Source organism: Geotrypetes seraphini, chromosome 2, assembly GCF_902459505.1.
Source record: "Geotrypetes seraphini chromosome 2, aGeoSer1.1, whole genome shotgun sequence".
Classification (NCBI taxonomy): Eukaryota; Metazoa; Chordata; class Amphibia; order Gymnophiona; family Dermophiidae; genus Geotrypetes; species Geotrypetes seraphini.
The window spans coordinates 499,401,186-499,421,981 of record NC_047085.1 but is presented as its reverse complement, the minus strand read 5'-3'; the positions used below and the strand labels follow the sequence as shown (position 1 = coordinate 499,421,981).

The following is a 20,796-nucleotide window of genomic DNA, read 5'->3' as shown; positions in this document are numbered from 1 at the left end:
TTTCTATGATTTGGGTTATTCTTCCCAATGTGCATCAATTTGCACTTGTCTACATTTGCATGCAGTGTCTTCCAATTTCCTAAGGTCTGCCTGAAATTTTTCACAGTCCACATGCGTTTTAACAACTTTGAACAGTTTAGTGTCATCTACAAATATAAATGACATGCCAGACATCTTGAAAAAAGGTTTGGTTATCCCTTCAAGATGTCCTAGTGCTAATCCCACCCAAATCCTGCCTAAACCATGCCTCTAACACCCCCCTCCCTTAATGCTTGGTGAATGCCCTACAAGTTGTTTAAAAAATTAGTTTCCAAAATCGACATTTGGACATTTTAGACAATTAATACATTCCAAGAGCCGATTTATGCGTTTTTGGGGATGTTTTTCTCTTTTGAAAATAAGCCCCAATATTGACAGGCTCAGCTTTATCCAAATGTTTATTCACTGGCTCTGTAATTTTGTTCTTTATATTAGTCCCTATCTTTTTTCCAGGACCTCATGTGAGATGGATAAGAGACAGGGGAAGACATCTGGTGGACAAAGATTGAACAAACATAATGCACATATTTTCACTGGTGAGGATATTTATGTGTCTTGGCCATGGCCAAAGAAAGTCGATATATATACTCCAGTCCATAGAAAACAATATTCTCCAAAGCATGCTTTCATCTAGCTTTATTATGAAGTTCTTTCTGTACAGTAGTACAATTTAACAGGCATGATTTTCAAAGCAGCAGGATAAAAGTCATTTGATAGAAAAACACTAACATATTTACAGGTTCCGTCCAGGAGGAGCACAATAGTAGTCATCTCCCACAGTCAACACAGCTAGCCTTAGCTCCTCCTGCATGCTTCAGTTTGCAATCAACGTTTTGAGAAGTCTCCACCTAGAAAAGAGAAATAAAACAATTTCAGACAAGCTGAACAAAAAAAATTAATGAATTATTACTTCACTCAATCGTTATTTGGCACATGAGGTTAGTACAGAGGGGCAAGTGCCCTGTAAGGCTCTCAAATCACAGGGGAGAACAGCTTTAAACTCAGAGAAAATTCCATGCTTTGGAAAAAAGTGACCAATGGACTTTCCCGTCAAAATTCAATTTGGTGACCAATGGATTTTTCTGCCAAAATTCAAATTGGTGACCAATGGACTTTCCCACCAAAATTCAAATTGGTGACCAATAGATTTTCCCGCCAAAATTCAAATTGGTGACCAATGGACTTTCCCGCCAAAATTCAAATTGGTGACTGATAGACTTTCCTGTCTCATTTACCTCAAGCCCTAACCAATTGAGTTTGAGGACCCATTATATATAAAGACAAACTGAAGAAAGCAAAGCCTGAAGAAAGCCACAGTTATGATGGCTGAAACATCAGTTCTACCTAACCAGACGTGGCGAGACCCGGAAAACTGCAACAAGCATAACCAAAAGTTATCTGTAAAATCTCATTTGGTGGCGGGAGTAGGAAGGATCAGTTTGGGATCAGTCAGTCCATGAAGGAATACAGTCCTGAAGGGTTCTAAAAGGGTTGTTTCCAGTTAAGTGTAGAGACCACTTGGTTGAGAAGTTTCTCATCCCAAGTACAGATTTATTCACCATTAGAGCACTCAAAGAACTGCATAAGAGAGCTCAAAATCCCCCCTCCCCCCAATAATCTTACAGTTAAGTATCTACCAACTAGATTGCCTGTGCACACCCTACAGAGTGTTATTCCTTTTTTTCCCCTTACAATTTAGCTATTTTGACTGCTAGCTATTTGTTGCAGAGAACTTGGGTCTGGAACTATACTGTAGTCCTATATTAGCACTACAAGGCCAGGGTTTTCTTGTGTTTGAAACTACTTTGAAAGTCAAGTTTATTATTCTTAAGTTTCAAGTTTATTAATATTTTGATATACCAACCATCACAAGTATCTGGTCAGTTTACAATGATAAAAAGTTTAAAAAAAAAAATTAAAATATTAAAATTATGTATAACAAAACAAAAAACAAAAAAATAAAAACAGGGGGATTGAGATCAAAACAGAGACTTGATTACAGTGGGTAGGGACAAAAGGAAAGAAAGGGGAAGGGAAGGTTTTAAAAAAAATACATTGTATAAATGAAAATAAAAGGAAGAGATGAAGGGAAGGATAAAACAAGGGGAAAGAATGGGGTATCGCTTCCTGAAAGCGTTTTTATTTTCCCGTTTTTATTTGGGAACCCAGTTGGAATTTTGATAAGTGTCTTTAAAGAGGAATGTCTTAAGGTGTGTTTTAAACGGTTCATAGACAGTAATGTGGAAGACAAAGGCGCGCGCTGACAACTGAGCGCAAGACGGAGGTGCGCGCTGAAGAAAAAGACTGTTTTTAGGGGCTGCGACAGGGGGTTTTGTTGGGGAGCCCCCCCCCACTTTACTTAATACAGATCGCGGCGGCATTGTGGGGGGTTTGGGGGGTTGTAACCCCCACATTTTAGTGAAAACGTAACTTTTTCCCTAAAAACAGGGAAAAAGTTAAGTTTTCACTAAAATGTGGGGAGTTACAACCCCCCAAACCCCCCCACAACGCCCCCACAACGTGGCGCGATCTGTATAAAGTAAAGTGGGGGGGTTCCCCCCCACACACCCCCGTCGTAGCCCCTAAAACTGTCTTTTTCTTCGGTGCGCGCCTCCGCGCTGCGCTCAGTTGTCTGCTCGCGCCTTTGTCCTGGCGCGCTTTTGACCTGACACCGTTTTAAACTTGCTTAGGGAATTTTCAGAGCGAAGGTTCGATGGCATGGCATTCCAGAGAGAGGGCGCGACGACGGAGGAAATTATATGAAAGTCTGCTTAATGTGTAATATGATTGTTTATTTCACTGGAAAATACCTTCAGCTGCTACAGAGTAAAGCTGATTGTTGTTGAACGCTGCCTCTATTCCTGATAACTTCTGAGGTGCAAGGAGAGAAGTTATCACAGGATTCACAGGCAGTACCTGTCCCTGCTGATAACCAGCAACACACATTTTAGCAGGCACATGTTCTGGAACAGTGTTTTTCAACCTTTTTACACCTATGGACTGGCAGAAATAAAATAATTATTCTGTGGACCGCCATCGGTCCGTGGACAGGCGGTTGAAGAACACAGAGCTAAGTCGTGAGCCAGACCCCGCCCATCTCTACCCAATCTCCACCCCAGACCCCGCCCCCATAATAGTACTAATTGCACCTTGCACGTCCCGTGCCTCATCTGGAAGCCTTAACCTCTGACGTGCAATGTCAGAGAGAAGGTTCCGGTTCAGGCGCAGGAGCCACTGGCCGTAGGAGCCACTGCCCGTGGCTTTGTGCACTGAATCAGTTAGGAAGAGGGAGCTGGCTCGAAGATAACGCCGCATCGATCGCACCGTGGACCGGCGGTTGAAGAACACTGTTTTGGGACCAGCAGGAAATTTCTGTGGACCGCCACTGGTCCATGGACCAGTGGTTGAAGAACACTGTTCTAGAACTCTGATTCCAGGTACTGAGTTAATGTAAAATTATTAGGGCTGAGAGCCTCGATAAAACACCAAGGTGAAACATGCTGGCGAATATATTCCTACGTTAAAGAACATAGAGCTAAGTACTCTTTTACAGTATATTGGGCTCCTTTTACGAAGCCGCGTTAGCGGTTTAACACGGGTAATAGCGCACGCTAGCCACCACCGCCTCCTCTTGAGCAGGCGGTAGTTTTTCAGCTAGTGCGGGAGTTAGCGCATACTAAAAAGTTCCGTGCGATAAAGCCGCTAAAGCGGCTTCATAAAAGGAGCCCATATTTTAATAAATCTATATATATTAAGATATTGGTGAAAATTTATACCTAATTATTGAAGATCCAGTGAGAGTGTTTCGAGCCTATGGTGGTGTCGCCGAGGATCTGGGTTGAAATGATTTGACATGAGGTGTAGAACAGTACATGACATTTGGGTACACCAGGACTCACCCTGACAGCTGCTGCATTCACAGCTGTGAATCATAGGCAGCACCACCGGCTCCATCTCTCCATTAGCGCACTGCAGGCTGAGGATCCTTACAGGGCTGACCGGATCCAGGCGGTAACTACAGCAGTCGCACATGGTCTGCAAGTAGGGCTCCTGCAGAGAAAAAGCACAAGCTGGGTCAAGAAGAGTGGGTGAGAGGCTGAAAGAGACCGAGAGGCCAGAAGGGGCCGTATGAGATGGGGGAGACGTGATGAGAGCCAGTAAGAACAGAGGAGAGATGACTAGGGAGCAGCAAGAGGCAGAGGGACTGGAACAAGGTATGTAAAAGTATATGTGGACTACATAAGAAGTGCCGCTGCTGGGTCAGACCAGTGGTCCATTGTGCCCAGCAGTCCGCTCTGGCGGCGGCCCTCTGGTCAAATACCGGCTCCCTAACTGAGACTAGCCCTACCTGCGAACGTTCTTGTTCAGCAGGAACTTGTCCAACTTTGTCTTGAATCCCTGGAGGGTGTTTTCCCCTATAACAGCCTCCGGAAGAGTGTTCCAGTTTTCCACCACTCTCTGGGTGAAGAAGAACTTCCTTACGTTTGTACGGAATCTACCCCCTTTTAACTTTAGAGAGTGCCCTCTCATTCTCTCTACCTTGGAGAGGGTGAACAACCTGTCTTTATCTACTAAGTCTATCCCCTTCAGTACCTTGAATGCTTCTATCATGTCCCCTCTCAATCTCCTCTTTTCAAGGGAGAAGAGGCCCAGTTTCTCCAATCTCTCACTGTACGGCAACTCCTCCAGCCCCTTAACCATTTTAGTCGCTCTTCTCTGGACCCTTTCGAGTAGTATAGAAACATAGAAACATAGAAATAGACGGCAGATAAGGGCCACGGCCCATCAAGTCTGCCCACTCCAATGACCCTCCCTATCTATCTTTGCGGATAGATCCCACATGTTTGTCCCATTTGGCCTTAAAATCTGGCACGCTTCTGGCCTCAATAACCTGAAGTGGAAGACTATTCCAGCGATCAACCACCCTTTCGGTGAAGAAGAACTTCCTAGTGTCACCGTGCAGTTTCCCGCCCCTGATTTTCCACTGATGCCCCCTTGTTGCCGCAGGACCCTTGAAAAAGAAGATATCCTCTTCCACCTCGATGCGACCTGTGAGGTACTTGAATGTCTCGATCATATCTCCCCTCTCTCTACGTTCCTCTAGTGAGTAGAGCTGCAACTTCCCTAACCGCTCCTCGTATGGGAGCTCCTTGAGTCCCGAGACCATCCTGGTGGCCATTCTCTGGACCGATTCCAGTCTCAGCACATCCTTGCGGTAATGCGGCTTCCCAAATTGCACACAATACTCCAGGTGCGGTCTCACCATGGATCTATACAGTGGCATAATGACTTCAGGTTTACGGCTGACGAAACTCCTGCGTATGCAACCTATGATTTGCCTTGCTTTGGATGAAGCTTGCTCAACTTGATTTGCAGACTTCATGTCTTCCCTGACAATCACCCCAAGTCTCTTTCTGCTTCAGTTTTTGTCAAGATCTCGCCATTTAGGGTGTAAATCTTGCATGGATTTCGGCTTCCCAGGTGCATGACTTTGCATTTTTTGGCATTGAAACTGAGTTGCCAGGACCTAGACCAGTGCTCCAGTAGAAGTAGGTCATGCATCATATCATCTGCCATTGAATTATTGTCTGTTGTGCTCTTGTTCACTACATTGCTTAGCTTGGCATCATCGGCGAATAATGTTATTCTTCCTCGGAGCCCTTCTGTCAAGTCTCTTATGTAGATGTTGAACAAGATCGGGCCCAGGACGGAGCCCTGTGGCACTCCACTTATCACCTCTGACATTTCGGAGGGGGTGCCATTCACCACTACCCTCTGAAGCCTACCTCCAAGCCAGTTCCCAACCCAATTTGTCAATGTGTCGCCCAAACCTAAAGAACTCATCTTGCTTAGCAACCTGCGGTGTGGTACGCTATCAAATGCTTTGCTGAAATCCAGGTAGACGATGTCCAGGGACTCACCAGCATCCAGCTTCCTCGTCACCCAGTCAAAGAAGCTGATCAGGTTGGATTGGCAGGATCTCCCCTTAGTAAATTCATGTTGGCGGGGATCCCGTAGTTTCTCCTCGTCCATGATTCTATCCAATTGGTGTTTGATTAGGGTTTCCATTAGTTTGCTCACTATTGATGTGAGACTCACTGGTCTGTAATTTGCCATCTCCATCTTGGAGCCTTTCTTGTGGAGTGGGATGACGTTAGCTGTCTTCCAGTCCATCGGGACGTTACCTGTACTAAGGGAGAGATTGAAGAGCGCGGATAGCGGTTCCGCTAGGACATCACCCAACTCCCTGAGCACCCTAGGGTGTAGGTTGTCAGGCCCCATTGCCTTGTTGACCTTGATTTTTGACAGCTCGCAATAGACGCTGCTGGGTGTAAACTTGAAATTACTAAACGGGTCAACTGATTTAACCCTTGTCTGTGGCTGAGGGCCGATTCCCGGCGCCTCACGGGTGAAGACTGAGCAGAAGTATTTATTTAACAGTTGGGCTTTTTCCGAGTCCGTTTCTACAAAGTCTCCGTCTGGTTTTCTGAGACGTACTATCCCGCCCGAGTTCTTATTTCTGTCACTGATATACCTGAAGAAAGATTTATCTCCTTTCTGGATGTTCTTTGCTAGAGACTCCTCCATGCGGAATTTGGCCTCCCTAACTGCTGCTTTGACGGCCCTTGACTTGGCCAGATATTTTACTCTAGAGTCCTGTGTCCCTGATTGTTTGTAAGAGATGAATGCTTTTTTCTTCTCTTCATGTACGGTGACCAGTGCTGGCGCAGTACTCCAGGTGAGGGCGCACCATGGCCCGGTACAGCGGCATGATAACCTTCTCCGATCTGTTCGTGATCCCCTTCTTTATCATTCCTAGCATTCTGTTCGCCCTTTTCGCCACCGCCGCACATTGCGCAGACGGCTTCATCAACTTGTCGATCAGAACTCCCAAGTCTCTTTCCTTGGCGGTCTCTCCAAGTACCACCCCAGACATCCTGTATTCATGCATGAGAATTTTGTTACCGACATGCATCACTTTACACTTGTCCACGTTGAACCTCATCTGCCATGTCTACATTATGTAAGCCAGTGGAATTGTGAGAGGGAAATTCCATGAGTGAGAACATGGGGGGGATAACTAGGAAGCTGTAGGCCCAAAATTGCCCCCTCGGATCCCTCAGTCTCATCATCCACTACTAGGGATCTAGCTAGGTACTTGGGACCTGGGTTGGCCAGAGAGCTGAGGCTCTAGCTTTAACCCCTGTGCCACACTCTCCCCCTTTAGAAAGTGGGGAAAATGCTGTGTTCCAAGGCTGATGGGTGAGTTTGAGCTGAGAACTTTGTTGTTCTTATATACTTTTAATGGTTTTTTTTCTTCTTTTTAAATTTTTTTTTTCTTCTTTTGCAATATGCTCTGTGCCTTAGATTTTGAAGCAACAAACACTGGAACAATTGATATCAGGAACTGTAGACCCGTCCTGCCTCCTCCCCCCCCCCCCGAAAAATGCCCCCTCCTGAAGTCACGACTGGTATTTTGAAGCTGAAGCTAGTAGGGCCAGCACAGGCAAAAGTGACTGGGGATTGCTCCAATCGCTCCTACCCTAGAGCACCAGAGAATCATGAAGGTAGGCCCAGGAGGATGGGAGCCTCATCTGAAGGGGTGTTGATGCTCATAGCAGCATCTTCTGGAGGATAAATGCTCACTGTTGCGGAGGAAGTCCTTTGGGAAGAGGATAGATGTTCTTAGGAAGCCCTCAGGAACAATGGACTTTGAAGAAAAGGATCCTGCCTTCCCCCATATAGCCACTGCAGTGAGGCTCTTGTTTGAGCAAAATAGCAGAATATACATTTTAAACTGAATTAAAACGAAGTGGGATGCTGAAGATCAGCCAAGCCTAGATAGAGAAAGCACGAGACAAACGACAGGGTGATGGAGGAGAAAGAGGGGAACGCACACCGGAAGGGAGGAGGGTTGTGCTAGAAGGTGGAATGATGGAGAGCAGAAGGGGAGCACAGACTGGAAGGGGAAAGGGTTCCGACAGCAGGACGAACGATGGAGGTCAGGAGGGGGACAGCCTGGGAGGAGGAAGGGTTGTGAGAGACGGTGGAGTGACGGAAGGCTGGATGGGGGCACAGTCTGTGAGATAGTAGGACGGTTTGAGAAGATGGTGTAATGGACAGCAGAGAATGAAGAGCCAGAAGAAGGGAGAAATCGTCAACTTGCGTAAATATAACCTTGAACACTAGCACCTAAGGTTGTTTTGCTTTTTATCAGCTGCTGTGCATGACAACAGTGCACCTCCCCCCCTTCCTGTCCTTACCTCGGGAATGACGTTGGTCCGGGACACACACCTTCCGCTGCAGTAGCTCACCTCCACCTGATCCAGGTGGCAACTTCCCTTGGTGATATTCCTGAGCTCAGTGAGACGGTGACATTCGGACGGAGGCTCTTCTGGTCTCAGAGAAAATAACAGAGTGTGTTATACATAGACTGACAAGGTTGTTCCCTACAATATCCCAAGCCTCCCCTTAGGATCCCAGTTATCACACAAGATGGCCACTGAAGAGGCCGAGAACTATAACCTAGACACTTAACATGAGCGAAGTAACGGTATGCGTCACCTCTATCAAAGGGGTGTCTAATACAAGAGGACAAAGCATCAGCTTGACTCTGAAGTAACTGTGAATGTCACCTCTACCAAATCTTGTGAGTTTATGTGCTTTGATGCCATCTCTTTTGCTATTTCTCCCTCTTATTTTCCACCTCTCCTACCTCACATGTTTAGCCTGAGTGGCCCACAGCCCATCTCTGGCTCAATTAGAGAATGACACGGGGACAAATTTGTCCCCATCCCCGTGGGATCTCAATATCTCTGTCCCATCCCCATGAATTCTGTCCCTGTCCCATTCCTGTAACCTCTGCCTTAACCACACAAGCCTTGAACACTTATGATTTTAAAGTGTTTGAGGCTTGTGCAGATGAGGAGGGAGCTCAGGCATTGGTGGAATGAGGCATTATGACATCACAATCCGAGCTCTAGAATGTTGCTACTTATGATTTTAAAGTGTTTGAGCCTTGAGCAGATGAGGACGGAGCTCAGGCATTGGTGGAATGAGGCATTATGACATCACAATCCGAGCTCTAGAATGTTGCTACTTATGATTTTAAAGTGTTTGAGCCTTGCGCAGATGAGGACGGAGCTCAGGCATTGGTGGAAGGAGGCATTATGACATCACAGTCTGAGCTCTAGAATGTTGCTACTTATGATTTTAAAGTGTTTGAGCCTTGCGCAGATGAGGACGGAGCTCAGGCATTGGTGGAATGAGGCATTATGACATCACAATCCGAGCTCTAGAATGTTGCTACTTATGATTTTAAAATGTTTGAGGCTTGTGCAGATGAGGAGAGAGCTCGAAGGGATGGGGCAGGGACAGGAAAAGAACTCGCAGGGATGGGAAAATGAATTCCCATGGGGACGGGGAAAAAATTGTCGCCCTGTCATTGTCTAAGAAGTGCTTCCTCTGAGATGTTTCCTCATCACCAGTCATCGGTTGCTAGGGGCTGCCATATTAGCAGCCGCTCTTTTCCTCCCTCCACTAGCCTGAGAACCACCGCCTCTATGCCACGCCCAGACCCAGACGACTCAGCAGAAGGAGTTTCCAAACTCAGATAGCCTGTACCATAGCATACGGGTCCTTGCCTGGGCAACAGGGCCAATGCCATGTTCTAACTCTTTGTAAGTGGTATAGACATGAGTGTTATGAGTTGAGTTTACGAAAATATAGTAACCCTATCCAAGGATACACTGAGAAGGGGAAAGCCCAACCATTTTGAAGAGGTAGGCCTGCTGGGTATCCCTCTTGTCGGCTTCTACAACGAGGCATGGGGAGGGACTGGAGGAGATTGCATGAGCTGAGGGGTTCTGAGCTGCCCCCCTTCCCCCCAAAACCATCAGGGCTGTCTTTTGGGGTCTTGTTGGTGGGGTGGTGGGAGGGGGATCTTCATGTAGGGTGGGGATTGTTGAGGGGGGTAAGACGCAGGGGGAGTGTCAGGGGCATCAGGGAGGGGGGTCCAGTTGGCTCAGATGCACAACCGGGTTGCTGAGTCAGGAGGGAGTGGGCAATACTCCTATCTCTCTGGGTGCATCGCTGTTGTCGGGACGGTTGTCATCGGTGGGAGGGTTTGGGAACCTGCGGTTGTTATCGTGGGGGGGGGGGGGCCATCACAATTTTTTTTTTATGGGGACAGATATTGTGTGTCGGTAACACATAAACAGCATCTGTGTCCATTAAAAAAAAACAACAAAAAACGTTTTCCTGCCCCAAACAATGAGTGGCAGGAGGCTGCTTTGGGGCTTTTTCTGCCTCTCAGCTGTTTTTCTGCCGGCTTTGCGCATGTGTGAGAGCTGCTCTCGCAGCGATTCATCGGCGGAATTGGACGGGGATTACGACCAACCTCCGCTCAAATCATCTGCATGCAAACTTGTTCGAGCATCAATCACTCTTTTGGAATCGACCAAAAATAGGATTGCAGCAGACCCACGCAATCTTACCAACCCTTTTCAGTGCATCTAGGCCCCAGAACCTGTGTGTTTTTCCTTTTTTTTTTTGTGGGGGGGGGGGGGGGAAACATCCATTTATACATGAGGCCTATAACAGAAAGTGTGAATTCTCTCACCCACCAAGAGGAGGCGATATGCCATCCATTACCTGGAACTTCTTTCCTGCACACAGGACAGCAGCTGCCTGGCTCCTGCACCTTCACTTCACCCTAAAAAGCACAGACAGAAACTAAGATTACTGAACTGCTCAAGACAGATCTGCCCCTCTTTTCCCCCACCAGGGCATGTGAATGTAGGGCTGGGAATGGGTCCGTGGCGTAGCGAGGATGAGCGTTGGCACCCCTCCCCCCACCTTCCTCTCTGCTCCTTCCCCATTCCCCCCTTCTGTGTGCGCTCCCCCTCTTCCAAGTATATTAAAATTTGATATAGCGCTTTAAAATTGTCAAAGCATAGAAGTTTCGTCAGCCGTAAGAGGTCATAATGCCGTTGTACAGATCCATGGTGAGACCCCCATCTGGAATACTGTGTACAATTCTGGAGGCCGCATTATCAAAAAGTCATGTTGAGAGTTGAGTCGGTTCAGCGAATGGCCACCAGGATGGTCTCAGGACTCAAGGATCTCCCTTATGAGGAACGGCTGGGTAAGTTGCAGCTGTACTCACTCGAGGAACGCAGAGAGAGGGGAGACATGATCGAGATGTTCAAATATGTCACAGGCCGTATCGAGGTGGAAGAGGATCTCTTTTTCCTTAAAGAACTCAAGGCAACAAGAGGGCATCCGTTGAAAATCAGGGGTGGGAAATTTCATGGCGACACCAGAAAATATTTCTTCACCGAAAGGGTGGTTGATCACTGGAATAATCTTCCACAACAGGTAATTGAGGCCAGTAGCGTGCCAGATTTTAAGAAAAGATGGGATTGGCATGTGGGATCTCTTCATGGAGGTAGTTAGGGGGTGGGCCATTAGTGTGGGCAGACTAGATGGGCCGTGGCCCTTTTCTGCCGTCATGTTCTATGTTTCTACATTAAAAATATAAAAATGGTGACATATCGTTAGTACTTAGGGTAGATACATGACACATCGAGACAAAAGGGAAGAGGGGTGGAACGACAATCATTTATAGGAAAGAAGGAGAAAGGGTAGCACGAAGGGGAAGGGAGGGGTCGGACGGGAAGGCATAAATTATAGGCGTCCTTAAACATGAAGGTTTCTTAGTTCGATTTAAACGTATCGATATTTTCCTCTTCTCTTAAATAGGCCGGTAACGAGTTCCAATGTTCAGATGCACTAACGGAGAAAATCCGTTTGCGGGTAGTATCATAAAAGAGATGCCTTACAGAAGGAATATGCAAAAAATTTTGAGTATTAGATCTTAATGTTCTGGAAGTGCAATAAGGACTAATCAATCTGTCCAAAAAGTTTGGTGTATGAAGAGATTTTGTTTTAAATGTTAGCAGTACGATTTTATACGTAATTCGGTGGGTTATCGGAAGCCGGTGTGATTTCATTAGAAACAAGGTAACGTGATCAAATTTTTTTTTTCCTTTGCGAGTTAATTGAACGGCAACCCCATTGGCTCTCCTTCCGATGTCACTTCCTACGTGCGGCACCCCGGAAGTGACGTCAGCGGGAGAGCTTACGCGGTCGCGAGGAGCGCATTGAAGTTGTTGCTTGCGGCGGTGAACGACTAGAGTTTCAAGTTTCAAGTTTAATAAGGATTTGATTAATCGCTTAATCTAAATTCTAAGCGATGTACATTTCGATAAAATTACAATGTAAAAGGAATAATACAATAAATGAGACTAATGAGACTAACAAGACTATTGACAAAATTGGACAAAACTGGAAACAGAGGGAAAGGATGGGTAAGAAATTACAATGTAAATAAAAGTTAAAGAAACATGTAGGGAGAACACATAAGGAAAGGGTAATAATAATAATATTGTTAAGATAAGGTTGTAAAAAGAAAGTAAAATTAGTTCTAAGACAAAGGATTAATTTAAATAGAACAGATGATGATTAAAAGGTCATTGTTATGATTAATTTATGAAGGCGTCATTAAAGAGAAAAGTCTTCAGTTTACATTTAAATTTTTCTATGTTAATTTCTTCTCTTAAGTGACCAGGGAGAGAATTCCAGGTTTGGGGAGCTGTAACTGAAAAAATAAACTGTCGTCGAGTATTTATGATTTTAAGGGAAGGGATCGTTAACAAATGCTGTTCGGTAGATCTTAATGTTCTATTGGATGTGTAAGGGATTAATAATTTGTAAATGAAAGCCGAAGTTTTAGAAGAAAGAGATTTAAAAGTGAGCAAGCAGAGTTTGTATATTATTCGATGTGCCACCGGAAGCCAGTGGGCTTCCTTAAGAAGGGGTGTTACATGATCAAATTTTTTGGCTTTAAAAATGAGCTTAATGGACGTGTTTTGAATTATCTGTAGACGTTTAATTTCTTTTTGAGCTATTCCAATAAACAAAGCGTTACAATAGTCTATCTTGGAAATGACAAGAGAATGAATAAGGATATTGAGAGAATCGGCACAGAGAAATTGTGAAACGGAGCGGATTTGTCGGAGCCTGAAAAAAGATGATTTGATAATGCTACTGATATGGTCATGAAAAGTGAGTTTGTGATCAAAGATAATTCCTAAAATTTTAATATTGTGTACCTCTTGCAAAGGTTGACCCTTGATAGAAATTGGAAGGTTGAGTTTGAGATTATCCTTCCAGGGAAAAAGCATCACGTTTGATTTATTAATATTCAATGCAAGTCTATTATTGTTCAGCCAGTGGTGTATTTTTTCCAGTTTTGTATTAATTAAAGGAATGTCCAAAGGATTGTTAGTGTCAATGGGATGCAAAAGTTGAATATCGTCGACATAGGCAAATACATTAAAGCCGATAGATTGACATAAGGTCAACAGTGGGGCAAGAAAAATATTAAACAAAAGGGGAGACAGTATAGAACCTTGGGGGACGCCGTTTAATGTAATGAAAGTGTCGGAAGTTTTAGAGGTAAGGGGGAAGGGAAGGGAGCGCGCGAGTGGCGAGAGGAGGAGTGGAAAGAGGTAGGGGGAACGGAGAGGAGGAGGAGGATTGCTGGCGCCCCTGCCAACATGGCGCCCGGGGTGGCCGCCCCCCCCCCCTTCCCCTTACTACGCCACTGAATGGGGTGTGCTGTGGGAAAGGGCACTTTTTTGACAGCACACCCCTTTTTTGACAGGGGCTGGGAGGGAACATCCAGAACCGGGAGCTGAAATTGGTGATCCTGTTCATAGTTTCATGGTTGATTAAAATTTTGATTAAACGCAAATCGTAAAATTCGAAGCGTTGTACAAATAAAACATTTAAGAAAAAAAAAGAAAAGGGGGAACAATCTCCCAATCACAGACAGGACTGAACGAAGGCCGTACATTAAACAAAGGCACAGCTTGCATTCAAAAGGAGAGGTGGAGAACTACCATATTGTGAAGGAAAGAAGACACTAACGGAAGAGAAGGAGGGAAGGGGAAAATAGCAACAAATGTAGAGAGAAAAATAAATGACACTCCTCCCTCTGTATTCACGGGGCTTAGAGGCAGAGCCGGCCCGCAAATAAGGAAAATTCGCGAATAATTTTTGGGTCAACTCTGACCCACTCCCCGCCTCCCTCCTGCGTCCCGGACCTTACCTGGTGGTCTAGCTCCCTGTGCTCCTGCCCCTTGCAGAGCCATCATTTAAAATGGCTGCCGTGAGTTCCTGTCGTAGTCTCATGAGACCACGGGAACTCACAGAAGCCATTTTTGATGACAGCTCTGCACAGGGCAGGCGCGTAGGAAGATCGCTCCCGCCCCGCGTCACCGCTAGACAACCAGATAAGGTCTGGGGAGGTCGGGGACGGAGCGATTCACAAGGGGGGGGGGGGCAAACTGTGTGAGCTCCTACTTTCGTTATGGTTCCTGCACCACATAGGAGCTCACACAGTTTGCCCAGCTGTTCACCACATCGTTTTTTCCAGTTGTTATCCATAAGGTATCCTTGTATATCAGGGGTCTCAAAGTCCCTCCTTGAGGGCCACAATCCAGTCGGGTTTTCAGGATTTCCCCAATGAATATGCATGAGATCTTTGTGCATGCACCACTTTCAATGCATATTCATTGGGGAAATCCTGAAAACCCGATTGGATTGCGGCTCTCAATGAGGGACTTTCAGATCCCTGCGTAAATGATATACTCTTGGACCCCTGAGGAAGGAGCGTTTCTTTGAAACATGGACTGTATTGGGTCCTGTTTCACCAACCTTCCTGGATACAAACTGTTTTTTGATTATGTTTATGATTATATCTATGTTTGTTCATTAAATTATCTCTTCCTTCCAAAAAAGGGATTAAAGGAGTCAATATTTTTTAGTCAATCTCTGATCTTTAAGTTTTCTCAACTTTGGAATGATCTTCCATTTCTTTTAAGAAGTTCCAGCTCACTTCAGTTTTTTCGCAAATCTTTAAAAACTACTTTATTTGCTAAACACTGAAAATTAATTTCCCGAAATTTAGTTTTATTTTTTATGGTTTTTATTTAAGTTAATTATTGTAAACCGAGTCGAGCTTTCTTAGAATGATGACTCGGTATATAAAGCCAAGCCTTAGATTAGATTAGATTAAAAATTTGGCGTCTTGTACACCATTCCTGCAGTTTATCCTTTTGTTCTAAATTTCCCCCACAAATAATCTTAATGGAGTTGGCTGGATAGCTCTCTGCTCTTTGGAAGTGTGTGTGTGTGTGTGTGTGGGGGGGGGGGGGTAAAATAGAAACAGTGCTTACAAAATCATTGACAGAAATGGGAAAAAGGCTAGTTGTATTATATCCATTTCAGAATAGTCACATATCAATTAAAGTGACACTGGGTCACTGCCAGCAATCAGTGATAGAAAGATGGCAGAAATGACTGTATAAGCATATCTAGAAGCAAAAATACACAATTAGAAAAGTTACAGGGTTGGGGGTGAAAGGGTGAAACCTTTTTATAAACCTCACCGATACCCCATTTACAGATTCAAGATTATTACAGCATGTGGTCAGTTCAGCAGGAATTTTATAGGTGTCAGCATGAGAGTCAGATTTCTGTCATAAGCCATAAGGTGAGCCAAAAATAAGGCGCCATTATGAGAGAGCGTCAGGCATTTGTGAGAGAGGTCAGTTTTGTAACTATAGCAGGTTGACAAGTGGCGTTATATTATATTATATTGATGTCTTCTAATCCGCCAATACCTTTCAGTTCTAGGCGGTTTACAACAAGAAATTAGCCTGGGCATTCCCAGGGAGATTACAAGGTTGATAGCTATAGTATGCGTTGGGATCTGGGAATGGTCGATACAGTTTGGTTAGATCATTTGACAAATTTCTTGAATAGTATGGTTTTCAGTTCTTTCCTGAATGTTTTGTAGTTGGGCGTCGTGGTCAGCAGAGAGATTAGAGAGACATTACTGCACCTGGAGAATCCAGCAGCAGCTTTCCGTCCGTCCCTCCCAGCCCCCTGTGCGGCACTTCACAACCGACACCCCCCCCCCCCGAGATCTTACAAACTGTCAGGTCTCCTAATGCAGCAGTGGTGGAGGTGGAAGGCTAACAGAGGCAGGCTTTGAAGAGGCCGTTCGTGGCCTGCCCTACCAGGGCTTTCCTCTGCCGCTTCATCAGTGACATCATTAGTGACACAGCAGAGGGAAGGCCCCAGTGGGGCAGGCCACGAGCATCTTGTTCAGAGTGCTGCCTCTTCTAGGCTATCCACCGCCGCTGCCGTTGCTTTAAGAGACCCGAAGGTATGTTAGGTCTCACTGGGGGGGATGGAGGGTTGTTCCTGAATCAGTAAGTCCAATTTTTGATTGGTGTGTGGTGCAGTGGTTAGAGCTACAGCCTCGGCACCCTGAGGTTTTGGGTTCTAATCCTGCACTGCTCCTTGTGATCCTGGGCAAGTCACTTAATCCCCATTGACCCAGGTACGTTAGATAGAGTGGGCTATAGTTCAGGTTTGAGAAAATCTTTGTGAATGAAGGTCAAACACAAGGATCAGATGCTTACAGCTGGTAATTTCAGTAGGGATTTCTGTCTGTGACTGTATCTGTTGTGTCTATGGATATTATTTGCTTGTTGTAAATCGGTGTGAACGGTTAATTTTCCGTTAGGACTGGCGATATGAACATTTTAAAATAGAGATCAGCATTCAATCCTTTACCTCGATACAGTGGAGAGGAGGGCAACCTGCGGTGCAGACTTTCATCCCGTTCACACAGTGACACGTTTGACATCCTTCCTGCCACTCCACGCCGGGCTAAAGAGCAAAGTGAGAGCACATGGTCACATCAGGCCGCACAGCTAAGAGGCGATATCAGGGTCACCCCAGAGCTCACATTAATCTACACTAGGGTTACCAGATATCTGGGGGGAAAAAAACCTGGACAAGGACTGTCCGGGTGCCCGGAGGGATTTCCCAAAACCCGGCAGTTTGTCTGGATTTTGGAAGGCTCCGTGCTTGGGGGCCACATCTGGAAGGCTTCTGCGCATGATGACATCACATGCATGTGCGTGATGTCATTGCATCAACAGAGGTCCTCCAGATGCGGCCCTGAGCTCGGTGAAGGAGACACAAGGTTCGTGTGAGGGCGGGGCTGGTAGCGGGGTGGGATGGGGCGGGGCCAGGCATGGAGATTGTGGCGCAGGGGTTAAATTAAGCTTCAGCCTCAGCACCCTGGGGTTGTGGGTTCAAACCCACGTTGCTCCTTGTGACCCTGGGCAAATCACTTAATCCCCCCCATTGCCCCAGGTACATTAGATAGATTGTGAGCCCACCAGGACAGACAGGGGAAAATGCTTGAGTACCTGAATAAATTAATGTAAACAATTCTGAGCTCCCTTGGAAGAACAGTATAGAAAATTGAATATGGTAAATAAATAAAAAAGAGATCACAGTCATACAGTCACTTCTATCTCTACAACATCAGCAAAATTTGCCCCTTCCTCTCTGAGCACACTACCCAGACCCTTGTCCACACTCTTGTAACCTCACACTTAGATTACTGCAATCTATTTCTAACTGGTCTTCCACAATGCTGCCTATTCTCCCCCTGCAATCTGTGCAAAACTCTGTTGCCCGATTCCTCTTCTACCAACCTGGCTACACTCATGTCACCCGTCCACTGACTTCCTATCTGCCTTCGCATACAGTTCAAGCTCCTATTGCTGACCTACAAGTGTCTTCATTCTGCTGCCCCTCAATATCTCTCCTCTCATCTCTCTCCTTATACACTTCCCAGAGAACTCCATTTCTCAGATAAGCCGCTCTTAGCTTTACCCTTCTCTTCCACGGCCAATTCCAGATTTCGCTCCTTTCATCTAGCTGCCCCCCTTTGCCTGGAATAAATGACTCGAGTTTGTCCGCCAAGCCCCCTCCCTTGTTTAAAAGCAGACTGAATTTCCACCTTTTTTGATATAGCCTTTAATCCATAACCCTACTCCCCACCAACCCAGCCACTGATTAACCGTTCCCCTTAACTGTATCCATGTCATCCTGTTTTGTTTAGATTGTAAGCTCTTTGAGCAGAGACTGTCTTTTTTGTGACTCTGTACAGCGTTGCGTGCGTCTGGTAGCGCTATAGAAATAATTCATAGTAGTAGTAGTGTGAAGAGTATCAGTCTTTGGGAAGCAGAACCGATACTATGATGTCATAATGCCTCATTCCACCAATAAGAGCCAACCTCATCAATGACATCACAGTGGCTTCCTTGTCCTGTACTCCCCTCTTCCCTCCAACCCAGCCCGCTGACTAACCGTTCCCCTTAACTGTATCCATGACATCCTGTTTGTCTGTTTAGATTGTAAGCTCTTTCGAGCAGGGACTGTTTCCTTATTCTTTGTCACTCTGCAGCGCTGCGTGCATCTGGTAGCACTATAGAAACAATTCATAGTAGTAGTAGGTGAGAGTGAGAGATTTCTTGCAGCTTCCTGGACCACAGCGGAATGGGGTAGCATTACCAAAGACAAATTAACGTCATTTCATCAGATCAGTGGCTGCGTCCAGCAGAATAACTTCTCTGGATCTGTTCCTCCCCCCCACACACACACACACACAGGCACAGGAATATCACAATCCCACTGTTCTTACCAAATACACGTGATCGCCCTGGATGCATTCACAGTGAGCTGCGGTGACACACAGCCTGCTCACGCTCCGGTACCATCCTGCCTCACACACACAGCCCTGAGCGTCTCCCGAGCTGCAGTTCTGATGGGGCTCCTCGTAGATCTCCTGGCATGTCCGCTCGCAAAACGGCGTATCTGGTGAGGGCTTCCTCCAGTGCTCACCTTGCGGACACTCTGGGGATAAGACATAGAAACATAGAAATAGATGGCAGATAAGGGCCCACGGCCCATCTAGTCTGCCCACCTTAATGTCCCTCCCCTACCTTTGCCCTGTGTAAGTCGTAGTAAGTCAGCATATATCCAGGAATGAAAGGGGTGGGGGGGGGAATGCAGATTTCCGAATCCTTCTGTTCAGCTTTTAGCAATTACAGTTTAGTCTGTGTAAAATTCTCTCTCTAGTGCCAACTTTTCACGCTGCAGAATGGTGGGTTTTCTTCTGATTACTTTAGAGCAGTGTCTCTCAAACTTGTGCGCCATGGCACACTGGTCCTGAAGTGATTCCGGGTGTGCCACGAAAGATTCCATAATTTTACCTTATTATTAAAAATTCCCTTCAGAAGTATACACTAGAATAGATGACATGTACGTAAGAGTCTGTCAATGTTATGGGCGTCTGTGTGTGTAAGGATACAACCACCCAGACATTTTATATTCAATTTTCTATACCGTTCTCCCAGGGGTGTCAGGTCAAAAGCGCGCCGGGACAAAGGCGCGCCCAGACAATTGAGCACAGCGCAAAGGCACGCGCCGCAGAAAAGTACTGTTTTTACGGCTCCGACGGTGGGGGCGTGGGGGGGAACCCCCCCACTTTACTTAATAGAGATCGCACCGCGTTGTGGGGGCGTTGTGGGGTGTGTGGGTGGTTGTAACCCCCACATTTTACTGAAAACTTCACTTTTTCCCTGTTTTTAGGGAAAAAGTTAAGTTTACAGTAAAATGTGGAGGGTTACAACCCCCCAAACCCCCCACAACGCCGGCGCGATCTCTATTAAGTAAACTGGGGGGGCTCCCCAACAAAACCCCCCGTCGGAGCCCCTAAAAACTGTAATTTTTTTCGGCGCGCGCCTCCGTCTTGCGCTCAGTTGTCAGCACGCGCCTTTGTCTTTCGCGGGGTTGTCTATGAACCCTCCCAAGAGAGCTCAGAACGGTTGACATGAATTTATTCAGGTACTCAAGCATTTTTCCCTGTCTGTCCCATTGGGCTCACAATCTATCTAATGTACCTGGGACAATGAGGGGATTAAGTGACTTGCCCAGGGTCACAAGGAGCAGCGTGGGTTTGAACCCACTACCTCAGGGGGCTGAGGCTGTAGCTTTAACCACTGCGCCACACTCTCCCCCATGCATCATGCTTTGATGTGATTGTTCCTTGAAAGCTAATGGCAATAATTTTAGTCTTATTTTTTTTTATACAGTAGTTATCCTAATTTGAGCCACAAAGAAATCCAGGCTTTGTAACCATTTGGATCTTCTTATCTTTGCGAACGTAGATTTTCAGCTCTGACAGAAATTAAATTGAAAATAAAAAAAGAGAACGGCTGCAGAAGGTGGATGATGAAATGCATGTTTGCTTGTCGATTATCAAGCCGCAATTTGAGTTAATTTGCACTCAAAGACATCCATCACATTGATTAGCAATTCTATTCTGTCTACTTTAATTACCCAAAACCAAAAGTTAAATGATTATCTATTAGTTAAATATACATATATTAGAAACCATTAAAAGATCAAAAAGGACTGTAGGGAGGTGGGGCTCAAGCCGGTGATGTTATAAGGAGGAAGAGAAAAGATGGTTTCTTTCTCTTGAAGAAATCCCAGTATGGGAAGATGTTCTCCATAATCTGAGGCTTGTCCCTGCAAAATTTAAGTCTAAATATTAATCAATGATTTAATGAGTATAATTTATAGTCTACAGTTCTTTTAATGGTTTCTAAAATATGTACTTTAATTACGCATATATAGCTTAAAGAACTTTAAATAAATAACTCTCAAATTTAATTTTTTAGGGTTTTGCAATTTTATATAAATTTTTTATAATGTGTCACAAAAAACTTTTGCTCCATTTAGCGTGCCAGAGCT

General features: G+C 45.5%; 1 protein-coding gene across 1 annotated transcript in view; it reads right to left on the bottom strand.

The window, feature by feature from the left end:
• Positions 1-660: 660 nt before the first annotated feature.
• LOC117354948 (SCO-spondin-like) overlaps positions 661-20,796 on the bottom strand; it is a 441,431-nt gene continuing 421,295 nt past the window's right edge. The window contains 6 exon segments of the mRNA XM_033932909.1: positions 661-887; positions 3,939-4,089; positions 8,304-8,434; positions 10,693-10,753; positions 16,753-16,848; positions 18,680-18,891. Coding sequence (XP_033788800.1) covers positions 865-887; positions 3,939-4,089; positions 8,304-8,434; positions 10,693-10,753; positions 16,753-16,848; positions 18,680-18,891 — 674 coding nt within the window. The 3' untranslated portion in view covers positions 661-864.